Source organism: Salvelinus sp. IW2-2015, unplaced genomic scaffold (genome assembly GCF_002910315.2).
Source record: "Salvelinus sp. IW2-2015 unplaced genomic scaffold, ASM291031v2 Un_scaffold1360, whole genome shotgun sequence".
NCBI lineage: Eukaryota > Metazoa > Chordata > Actinopteri > Salmoniformes > Salmonidae > Salvelinus > Salvelinus sp. IW2-2015.
In genome coordinates, this window is record NW_019942859.1 from 246697 (window position 1) to 258956 (window position 12260).

The 12260-nt window shown below is 44.7% G+C and overlaps 1 protein-coding gene across 1 annotated transcript in view; it reads right to left on the reverse strand.

Annotated features, from left to right (window-relative positions):
* The window catches only part of slc29a3 (solute carrier family 29 member 3), a gene marked incomplete at its 5' end in the record, with an annotated part of 23547 nt that extends 16389 nt beyond the window's left edge, over positions 1 to 7158 (reverse strand). Inside the window, 6 exons of the mRNA XM_070439025.1 lie at positions 428 to 447; positions 611 to 830; positions 2250 to 2412; positions 2784 to 2931; positions 5173 to 5251; positions 7097 to 7158. Of these exons, the coding sequence (XP_070295126.1) occupies positions 428 to 447; positions 611 to 830; positions 2250 to 2412; positions 2784 to 2931; positions 5173 to 5251; positions 7097 to 7158 (692 nt within the window). The remainder of the gene's footprint in view (positions 1 to 427; positions 448 to 610; positions 831 to 2249; positions 2413 to 2783; positions 2932 to 5172; positions 5252 to 7096) is intronic.
* Between the last annotated feature and the right edge of the window lie 5102 nt (positions 7159 to 12260).

Consider the following 12260-nt stretch of genomic DNA (forward strand, 5'->3'; position numbering starts at 1 on the left):
GATGCTTCCTGGTTAACAGACTGAAAGAAAGAACAACTGCTGTCCGTTAACAGACTGAGAGAGAAGACAACATTCTGTCCTGTTTAAAAGACATGAGAAAGACAACATGCTGTCGGTTAACAGACAGAGAAGGACAACATGGCGTTCCTGGTTTAAGACTGAAGAAAGACAACATGCTGTCCTGGTTAAAGACTGAAGAGAAGACAACATGCGTCCGGTTAACAGACCGAGAAGAGAAGACAACATGGCCGTCCGGTTAACAGACGAGAAGAGAAGACAACATGCCGTCCCGGTAACAGACTAAGAAACACATGCCGTCCTGTCCCGGTTAACAGACTTGAGAAGAGAAGACAACATGTTGTCCTGGTTAACAGACTGAAGAGAAGACAACATGCTGTCCTGGTTAACAGACTGAAGAGAAGACAACATGCTGTCCTGGTTAACAGACTGAAGAGAAGACAAAATGAGATAATATAACATAAAAGATAAGATAACTTAAGTTCCCAAGTTGACTATTGTCTTAGAATAGTTTGCGTTGTAGGCTAGCAGCTCTGTTTACCCCCCCGTCAGAACTGTCATTGTTAGTAAGGAGACATCTTAGTCCTTCTACCTGGATCCCAGAGGAGACGGCAGGGAACACCATTATAGAGATGAAGAAGACGTAGAAGACACAGAGACCCAGGAGCCATGTCTTCTGAAGGATGGGTTTGAGAGGAGGGATGGACACGGAGGAGACCGTGCTTGCTGGTGCCCCCTCCTGGCCGTCRGGCTCACCACGGGGCTCTGGTAGAGACCCTGACCTGTTATACTCTGCTGCCAGCATGTAGTGCCTGAGGAAGGGAAACAGTTTCAGTAGGGGAAAGGGGGGGATACCTAGTCAGTTGTACAACGGAACGCATTCAACTGAAATGTATCTTCCGCATTTAAACCCAACCCCTCTGAATCAGAGAGGTGCGGAGGGGGCTGCCTTAAATCGACATCCCCGGTATGCAACATTTAAATCATGCATCATCTATGCAATAACATTGGTAACACCTGTAGATATATGCTTTATAACTTGTTATAACTACGTATAAGCCTTTATAATGTAATATTATAAGGRCTATAATATGTTGTCTCTCTATGTAATTAAGTCATTGACATTTAGCACTTGTAATGTATTACAATGCTGAATAGTAAACTATGTCCAACAAGCTTTTGTTCAAAACACTTCCTGGTTTAGTTCTGGAATAGTTTAAGGCCAGAAAAATGCTTTTTTTTGGCCGTGTTTACTGTTCAGCATCAACTGCTGTTTGTTCTCTGTGATATTGCACCTCGTAATCTAAGAGCTCCTCCAGGTTTATCACACCGATAACCTGACAACACACCTCTCCCTTTGTCTCTGCTGATAACGTGTTGTTGATATTGATGCCTTTTGAGTCAAAGGAGCCGTCTGTGAGAAGGTTTTCTGACAAAGGCTCATATCAAAAGGTTTTTAAGAAACAGACACTGGGAAGCGTTTATGTTATTCTCAGTATCAATAAAGCTTGTTTCCTTGGTTTCGGGAGAGGAGACTAGTTTCATTTAACTGTGGTTTGCCTGACCACAGGACAAAACTCAGTCTCATTACAGTTCCTCATCTCTCCCCACATCTCACTCAGCCTCTTTGACACATGTGTATGCACATTGTTGTACAGTCTATATTAGTCCACCTGCTGTCCCCAGTCCACCCGCTGTCCCCAGTCCACCCGCTGTCCCCAGTCCACCCCAGTCCCCCTGCTGCTGCTCCAGTTTCAACTGTTCTGCCTGTGGCTATGGAAACCTTGTTTTGGATTCTCGCTCTCTACCGCACCTGCACTCTCGACCTCTGAATGATCGGCTATGAAAAGCCAACTGACATTTACTCCTGAGGTGCTGACCTGTTGCACCCTCTACAACCACTGTGATTATTATTATTTGACCCTGCTGGTCATCTATGAACATTTGAACATCTTGGCCATGTTCTGTTATAATCTCCACCCGGCACAGCCAGAAGAGGATTGGCCACCCCTCAGAGCCTGGTTCTTCTCTAGGTTTCTTCCTAGGTTTTGGCCTTTCTAGGGAGTTTTTCCTAGCCACCGTGCTTCTACATCTGCATTGCTTGCTGTTTGGGGTTTCTGTATAGCTTTGTGTGACATCGGCTGATGTAGAAAGGGCTTTATAAATACATTTGATTGATATGGTGAGAGTGAGAGTGTTATTGCTGTGTGTGTGTGTGTGTGTGTGTCTACCGTGAGTAAGCCAGTTTGGGCAGCAGCAGGTACATGATGATGCAGAGAAGGATGAAGACATCAGCCGTCAGGAAGTAAGCTAGAGCGCTGTCAGTCACATCTTTAGCTGCTGCCAAGTCCACTATGGAGGCTACTGCACTGATAGTACCACCCATAGCCTGGCCTGGGAGAGGGAGAGGTGGGGAGAGAAATGGGGGGAGAGAGGGAGGGAGGGGGATGGTGGTAGAGAGGGATGGGGGAGAGGGAGAGAGCAAAAGGACTGACTGTGTTATGCTGTTATAAAATGATGTTAAGAAGAAGGAAGTCAAATCAGCTGATGAGTGGTTCAAGTGTGAAAGCCCCGGCTAAGAGAATGTAAGCAGTGATGGAATACAGAGAGTCTCCAAGGGAACAGTTCAGGTATGCTGTGGTTTATTATCATGTAGACTTAGACTGTTGGGTATATGATATTGGCTAAGTATGGAATGTAGACACATTAATCTTCCCAATATGAGAGACTTAGTGTGCGTGTGTGTGTGTGTGTGTGTGTGATACCTGATATGAGTGCCTGTGATATCCTCATGGGGAAATGCCCACTGATCCCGAACACAGAGCCAGAGAAGAGGTTGGATGCCCCACTGACAATAGCAACACTGGCTAAAGTCCCAAAGAAGAACTGCTCTCTACAGCCAGACGAATCCACCTGTACAGTAGCATCAACTTTAATGTCCTGAGGTTAAAACTGTCTTACACACCTACTCATTCCAGGGTTCTTTACTTTTACTATTTTCTACATTGTAGAAGGAAAGAAATTCCACAAATTAACTTTTAACAAGGCACACCTGTTAATTGAAATGCATTCCAGGTGACTACCTCATGTAGCTTGTTGAGAGAATGCCAATGCAAAGGGTGACCACTCAAATATAAGAACAATTTTGGGGGTTAGTACATGATTCCCATGTGTGTTATTTTATAGTGTTGATGTCTTCACTATTATTCTACAATGTAGAAAATAGTAAAAATAAAGAAAAACRCTGGAATGAGTAGGRGTGGCCAAACTTTTGACTGGTACTGTACATTACAGCTGTATACAAAATAAACTGTACATTACAGACTTGACATTCACACAATAAACCATGTTACCCATGTCATTTTGTAAAGCCATATATATATGTATGTAGCCTACCACGTTATTCACATAGCCTACCACAGATCATTTGTTAATATATATATACCATTCAAAAGTTTGGGGTCACTTAGAAATGTCCTTGTTTTTGAAAGAAAAACAATTTGTTTGTCCATTAAAATAAAATAACATCAAACTGATCAGAAATACAGTGTAGACATTGTTAATGTTGTAAATGACTATTGTAGCTGGAAACGGCTGATTTTTTATGGAATATCTACATAGGCGTACAGAGGCCCATTATCAGCAACCATCACTCCTGTGTTCTAATGGCACATTGTGTTATGCTAATCCAAGTTTATAATTTTAAAAGGCTAATTGATCATCAAGAAAACCCTTCTTTAGACTAGTTGAGTATTCTGGAGCATCAGCATTTGTGGGTTCGAGTACAGGATCAAAATGGCGCAGAAATAGAGACTTTATTTCTGAAACTCGTCAGTCTGTTCTTGTTCTGAGAAATGAAGGCTAGTTCAATGAGAGAAATTTCCAAGAACTGAAGATCTCGTACAACGCTGTGTACTACTACCCCTTCACAGAACAGCGCAAACTGGCCTCTAACCAGAATAGAAAGAGGAGTGGGAGGCCCCGGTGCACAACTGAGCAAGAGGACAAGTACATTAGAGTGTCTAGTTTGAGAAACAGAGGCATCACAAGTCCTCAACTGGCAGCTTCCTTAAATAGTACCCACAAACACCAGTCTCAACGGTCAACAGTGAAGACGACTCCAGTGCTGCCTTCTAGGCAGAGTCGCAAGAGAAAACCATATCTCAGACTGGGCCAATAAAAAAGAAAAGATTAAGATGGGCAGAAGAACACAGACATGGACAGAGGAAGATTGGGAAAAAAAGTGTTATGGACAGAACGAAATCTAAAGTTTGATGTGTTCAGATCACAAAAGAAGAACATTCGCGAAGATGCAGAAAAAATGAAAAGATACTGGAGGAGTTGCACCACTGTGGAAGCATGGTGGAGGCAATGTGATGGTCTGGGGGTGCTTTGTGTTGAACGCCCATCTGTGAAGCATGGTGGAGGCAATGTGATGGTCTGGGGGTGCTTTGGTGGTTGACGCCATCTGTGAAAGCATGGTGGAGGCAATGTGATGGTCTGGGGGTGCTTTGGTGGTTGACGCCATCTGTGAAGCTGGTGGAGGCAAGTTGATGGTCTGGGGGTGCTTTGGTGGTGGTAAAGTGGGAGATGTGTACAGGGTAAAAGGGATCTTGAAGGAAGGCGATCACTCCATTTTGCCAACGCCATGTCATAACCTGGGACTGTGCTTAATTTGGAGCCAATTTTCCTCCTACAACAGGACAATGACCCAAAGCACAGCTCCAAACTATGCAATAACTATTTTAGGGAAGAAGCAGTCAGCTGGTATTCTGTCTATAATGGAGTGGTCAGCACAGTCACCGGATCTCAACCCTATTGAGCTGTTGTGGGAGCAACTTGACCGTATGGTACGTAAGAAGTGCCCATCAAGCCAATCCAACTTGTGGGAGGTTGCTTCAGGAAGCAGGGGTGAAATCTCTTCAAATTACCTCAACAAATTGACAACTAGAATGCCAAAGGTCTGCAAGGCTGTAATTGCTGCAAATGGAGGTTTCTTTGACGAAAGCAAAGTTTGAAGGACACAATTATTATTTCAATTATCATTATTTATTTTATAACCTTGTCAAGTATGTTTTCATGGAAAACAAGGACATTTATAAGTGACCCCAAACTTTTGAACGGTAGTATAAATATATAATATATATTTACCACCTTGACCATGACCGTGGTCACTATGAAAACAGCCAAGATGATGAGCAGAGAAGACAGGATACGCACCGCTGGGGACAACCTGAGAGAGAGACAGACAGAGAGAGACTGACTGAGAGAGACCGACTGAGGAGACCGACAGAGAGACTGACAGAGAGACTGACTGAGAGAGACCGACTGAGGGAGACCGACAGAGAGACTGACTGAGAGACTGAGAGAGACTGACAGAGAGACTGACCGAGGAGACTGACGGGGAGACTGACTGAGGGGAGACTGACAGAGAGACCGACTGAGGGAGACCGACTGAGGGAGACCGACTGAGGGAGACTGACAGAGAGACCTGACAGAGAGAGAGAGACAGAGAGAGACTGACAGAGAGAGACTGACAGAGAGAGAGAGAGACTGACAGAGAGAACTGACTGAGAGGAGACTGACTGAGGGAGACTGACTGAGGGAGACTGACTGAGGGAGACTGACCGAGGGAGACTGACCGAGGGAGAGCTGACGCGAGGGAGACTGACAGGGAAGACTGACAGAGAGACGACTGAGGGAGGGACTGACTGAGGGAGGGACTGACAGGGAGCTGACTGAGGGAGACTGACTGAGGGAGACTGACAGGGAGACTGACTGAGGGAGGGACTGACTGAGGGAGGAGACTGACTGAGGGAGGGACTGACTGAGGGAGGGACTGACTGAGGGAGACTGACAGGGAGACTGACTGAGGGAGACTGACTAGGGAGACGACTGAGGGAGACCGACTGAGGGAGACCGACTGAGGGAGACCGACTGAGGGAGACTGACAGAGGGAGACTGACAGAGAGACCGACTGAGGGAGGGACGACTGAGGGAGGGTGACTGAGGGAGGGAGGGACTGACTGAGGGAGGGACTGACTGAGGGAGACTGACAGGGAGACCGACTGAGGAGGGACTGACTGAGGGAGACTGACAGGGAGACTGACAGAGAGACCGACTGAGGGAGGGACTGACTGAGGGAGGGACTGACTGAGGGACAGGGACTGACAGGGAGACTGACTGAGGGAGGGACTGACAAGGGAGACTGACTGAGGGAGACTGACAGGGAGACTGATTGATGGATTGGCATCCCTCTGTTCTAGCACTGCGTTCCCTTGCATCAGAGAGGCAAGTCGAAGTTCGGTAGTCGAAGTCTATGCCCCATCGTCAGTGACCGGTCAACAATAGGGGTGAGACGTGATTCTTCAATGTGTTTGCTGTCATTCAACGAGAGAAACACCAAGAGGGGATGGAGGCAATGTGCCATCCGCAGCGTAGAACCACTAGAGCAATTATCAGGGGTCAAGCGTCTTGCTCAAGGGTACAACATCATTAATACATAACATTCTGTTCAGCCAGAGGGATGTAGACATCTACATTGTTTGTAGACATCTACATTGTAGACATCTACATTGTCCCAGACCCAGCCTGATCCCAGATCTGTGTGTGCCAGAGTTGTAACTAGGAGTTGGCAAGACAGCCCACACAGATCTGGGATCAGGCTTACCCAATGCCTTTAGTACAGGAGATTCAGCAACTCTTGGAGGACAATGGATGTTAATACAAGGAAAACTCTAAAGAAGGCGAAAACGTGTTCAGTTTCAGGAAGTAGCAGTGATGCCTTCCCTCAACACTTACATTTAAAAAGGTCCAAAACAAACTGCAGGACTGTAAAATGAAGGTCACGGTGTGGAAGGATACTGAGTCCTTTATATCCAGAACAGACCATCTGTTTGGCCGAGACAACATGTGACCTCACAGGCTCCAGTGTTTGTAGCCAGGCCTACTGATAGGCTGATTGAATCTGGTCCCTCTCATGATGTTCTCTGAAGGGGGATTTGGCTTTTGGTTTGGTATGTGTGTGTTTCCTGTTAACTAGTAGGTAGTTGAMGACCGAAGGCACAGTGGAGGTTACCTGTTAACTAGTAAGCAGTTGAGGACCAGACAGAGGACTGAAGACACAGTGGAGGTTACCTGTTAACTAGTAGGTAGTTGAGGACTGAAGGCACAGTGGAGGTTACCTGTTAACTAGTAGGTAGTTGAGGACAGCTGACAACGTCATGTATAACATGTTACTGTACAGACACACTGAGGCTCTGACGTCATGTATAACATGTTACTGTACAGGACGTCATGTATAACCATGTTACTGTACAGTCCACTGAGCTCTGACGTCATGTATAACATGTTACTGTAAACAGGACGTCATGTATAACATGTTACTGTACAGCCACTGAGCTTGCGTCATGTATAACATGTTACTGTACAGACGTCATGTATAACATGTTACTGTACAGCCACTGAGCTTCTGACGTCATGTATAACATGTTACTGTACAGCCAACTGATGCATCTGACTGTCATGTATAACTGTTACTGTACAGACGTCATGTATACTGTTACTGTACAGACGTCTGGTATAACATGGTTAATTCAGTCACTGAGCTCTGAGTCCATGTATAACTATGTTACTGTACAGACGTTCGATGTATAACATGTTACTGTAAAACACGTCATGTATAAACATGTTACTGTACAGCCACGAGGCTCTGAACGTCATGTAATAACATGTTACTGTACAGTCCACTGAGCTCTGACGTCATGTATAACATGTATAGTAGTCCAGGACGTCAATGGTATGACATGTTACTGTACTGACGTCATGTATAACATGTTACACTGTACAGAATCGCTCTGACGTCATGTGTATAACATGTTACTCGTACAGGCCACTGAGCTCTGACGTCATGTATAAACATGTTACTGTGACAGTACATGAGCTCTGACGTCATGTATAAGCCATGATGTACTGTACAGACAGTCTTGAATGTATAACATGTGTACTGTACAGACGTCATGTATAACATGTTACTGTACCAGCCACTGAGCTCTGACGTCATTGTATAATGCATGTTACTGTACAGGCGTCATGAGCTTATGTTGATCTGCACATGTTACTACGTACAGCCACTGAGCTGCTGACGTTCATGATATACATGTGTTACTTGAACAGGCGTCATGTATAACATGTTACTGTACAGCCACTGAGCTCTACGTCACATGTATAACATGTTACTGTACAGGCACTGAGCTCTGACCGTCGTATGAAATGATAACATGTTTACTGTAACAGCCACTGAGCTCGACGTCATGATATACATGTTACTGTACAGGCGTCATGTATAACATGTTTACTGTCACAAGGCGTCATGCGTATATAACATGTTACTGTACAGCCACTGAGCTCTGACGTCATGAATACTAGTAAACATGTTACATGTTACAGAGCAGGTCATGTATAACATGTTACTGTACCAGGCGTCTGACATGATACAGACATGTTTACTGTACAGCCACTGAGCTCTGACTCTATGTTATAAACATGTTACTGTACAGAGTCATGTTATACATGTTATTGTACACATTGTGTAACATGTACAGCACACTGAGCTCTGACAGTCATAATTACATGTACTGTACGCCACCTGAGCTCTGCGTGATGTATAACATGTTACTGTACAGCGTCATGTATAACATGTTACTGTACAGACGTCATGTATAACATGTTACTGTACAGTCCTGAGCTTCTGACGCATTGTATAACATTACTGTACAGCCACTGAGCTCTGACGTCATGTATAACAAATGTTACTTGTACAGACGTCATGTTATAACATGTTACTGTACAGCACTGTATGCTCTGACGTCATGTATTAACATCTGTTACTGTACAGCCACTGAGCTCTGACGTCATGTATAACATGTTACGTACGAGACGTCATGTATAACATGTTACTGTACAGTCACTGAGGCTCTGACGTCATGTATAAACATGTTACTGTACAGCCACTGAGCTCTACGGTCATGTATAACATGTTACTGTAACAGACGTGAACAGTACTGTAATTAACATGTTACTGTACAGCTCACTGAGCTCTGACGTCATGTATAACATGTTACTGTACAGACTCATGTATTAACATAGTTACTGTGTTACAGTCTACTGACATCTGGCGTCATGTTATAACATGTTACTGTACAGACGTCTATGGTATAAAATGTTCTGTACAGACGTCATGTATTATAACATGTGACTTGTACATGTTACAAGGCCACATGAGCTCTGACGTCATGTATAACATGTTACTGTACAGCACTGAGCTCTGACTCATGTATAACATGTTACTGTACAGACGTCATGTATAACATGTTACTGTACAGCCACTGAGCTCTGACGTCATGTATAACATGTTACTGTTCAGGCAGTGATCTTATGAACATGTTACTTAGTCAGACTGAGCTCATGTACTAACATGTTACTGTACAGTCACTGAGCTCAAATATCTGACGTCATGAGTAACATGTTACTGTACAGACTCGTATAATGTTCTGTACAGACGTCATGTTATAACATGTTTACTGTACAGCCACGAGCTCTGACGTCATGATAATACACATGTTTACTGTACAGCCACTGAGCTCTGACGTCATGTATAAATGTTACTGTAGCATTTGACGTCATGTATAACAGTTATTACAGACGTCATGTATAACCATGTTACTGTACAGCCACTGAGCTCTGACGTCATGTATGAACATGTTACTGTACAGGCGTCATGTATAACATGGGTTACTGTACCAGCCACTGAGCCTCTGACGTCATGTATACATGTTACTGTAGCAGGCCACTGCATTGGCTCATGTTACGTCATGTATAACATGTTACTGTACAGACGTCATGTATAACTGTTACTGTACAGACGTCATGTATACATGTTACTGTACAGCACTGATGCTCATGAATCTAGTTACTGTACAACGTCATGTATAACATGTTACTGTACAGGCCACTGACTGACGTCTGTACTGTACGTCATGTATAACATGTTACTGTACACGACGACTGTCATGTATAACATGTTACTAGTAAGGCGTCATGTATAACATGTTACGTCAGACGTATGATACTGTTATTGTCATACCGAGCATGTTACAGTGTACGACTTGAGCTGGAGTCTTATACATGTTACTGTAAGACGTTCATGGATACATGTCTGTTAAGAGCGTACATGTACATGTTTACTGTTACAGAGGTCATGTGTTAATGTTACTGGATAGCCACTAGTCTTGACGTCATGTATAAACTTACTGTAACGTTCATGTTAACAGTTACTGTAAGCCATCCTGCGTTTAATTTAGGCTCAAATCTGCCTTTATCAAACCGGAGTAAGGGATGACGGGCTGTGAGTGGAGTCTATTGATAAGAATGGCACTAGACGGTAAGAACTCTCTGGATAGGAGTGTCTGCTAAATGACTAAAAGGATGTTTCCCTCTTGCCTTGACAGGAGTACTTGAGAGCTATCTGGCATAGCTCCACTGTGCCTTCGGTCCTCTGTCTGGTCCTCAACTTACCTACTAGTTAACAAGGTAACCTCCACTGTGCCTTCGTCCTCTGTCTGGTTCCTCAACTACCTACTTAGTTAAAGGTAACCTCCACTGTGCCTTCGGTCCTCATGTCTGGTCCTCAACTAACCTACTAGTGAACAGGTAACTCCACTGTCTGCCTTACCAGGTCCTCTGTCTGCTGTCTCAACTACCTACTAGTAACAGGTAACCTTCCACTGTTGCCTTCGTCCTCTGTCTGGTCCTCAACTACCTACTAGTTAACAGGTAACCTCCACTGTGCTTCGGTCTCTGTCTGGTCCTCAACTACCTACTAGTTAACAGGTAACCTCCACTGTGCCTTCATCCTGTCTGGTCCTCAACTACCTACTAGTTAACAGGTAACCTCACAGCTCGTGTCTCTTCTGTCCTCAACTTACTATCTAGTTAACAGGTAACCTCACTTGTGCTCACCTGTCCTGGTGTTCCTCAACTACCTACTAGTTAACAGGTAACCTTCACTGTGCCTCATCCTTCTGGTCCTCAACCTACCTACTAGTTAACAGGTAACCTCCACTGTGCCTTCAGTCCTCACCAACTACTACTAGTTAACACGGTAACCTCCACTGTGTCTTCAGTCCTCAACTACCTACTAGTTAACAGGTAACCTCCACTGTGCTTCAGTCCTCAACTACCTACGTAGTTAACAGTAACCTCCACTGTGCTCTTCGGCTCAACTAACCTACTAGTTAACAGGTAACGATCCACTTGCCTTCGGTCCTCAACTATCCTACTAGTTAACAGGTAACCTCCACATGTGCCTTCGAGTCCTCAACTACCTACTAGTTAACAGGTAACCCCACTGGTGCCTGTCGTCCTCAACTACCTACTAGTTAACAGGTAACCTCCACTGTGCCTTCAGTCCTCAACTACCTACTAGTATAACAGGTAAAAACTCCACTGTGGCTTCTAGTCCTCACTACCTACTAGTTAAACAGGTAACCTCACTGTGCCTTCAGTCCTCACACTCACACCCTATCTAGTTAAACAGGGTAACCTCCACTGTGTCTTCAGTCCTCAACTACCCTACTAGTTAACAGGTAACCTCCCCTGTGCCTTGCTCCACGGCTCCTCCTTCCTTGTCCTCAACTACCTACTAGTTAACAGGTAACCTCCACTGTGCCTGTCGTCCTCATACTACCTACTAGTTAACAGGTAACCTCCACTGTGCCTTCACAGTCCTCAACTACTACTAGTTAACAGGTAACCTCCACTGTGCCTGCTGATTCGTCCTCAACTACTACTGTGTACGGTAACCTCCAGGCTCCTTCTTCAGCCTGTCTCTCACATACTCTACTAGTTAACAGGTAACCTCCACTGTGCCTTCAGTCCTCAACTACCTACTAGTTAACAGGTAACCTCCACTGTGCCTTCAGTCCCTCAACTACCTACTAGTTAACAGGGTACCTCCACTGTGCTTCAGTCTCAACTACCTACTAGTTAGACGAGGGTAACCTCCACTGTGCCTTCAGTCCTCAACTACCTACTAGTTAACAGGTACCTCCACAGTGTGCCTTCAGTCTTCCGTCCTCAACACCTACTAGTAACAGGTAACCTCCACTGGTTGCCTTCGGTCCTCAACTACCTACTAGTTAACAGGATATAACCTCCACTGGTGTTTCAGTCCTCTGTCTGGC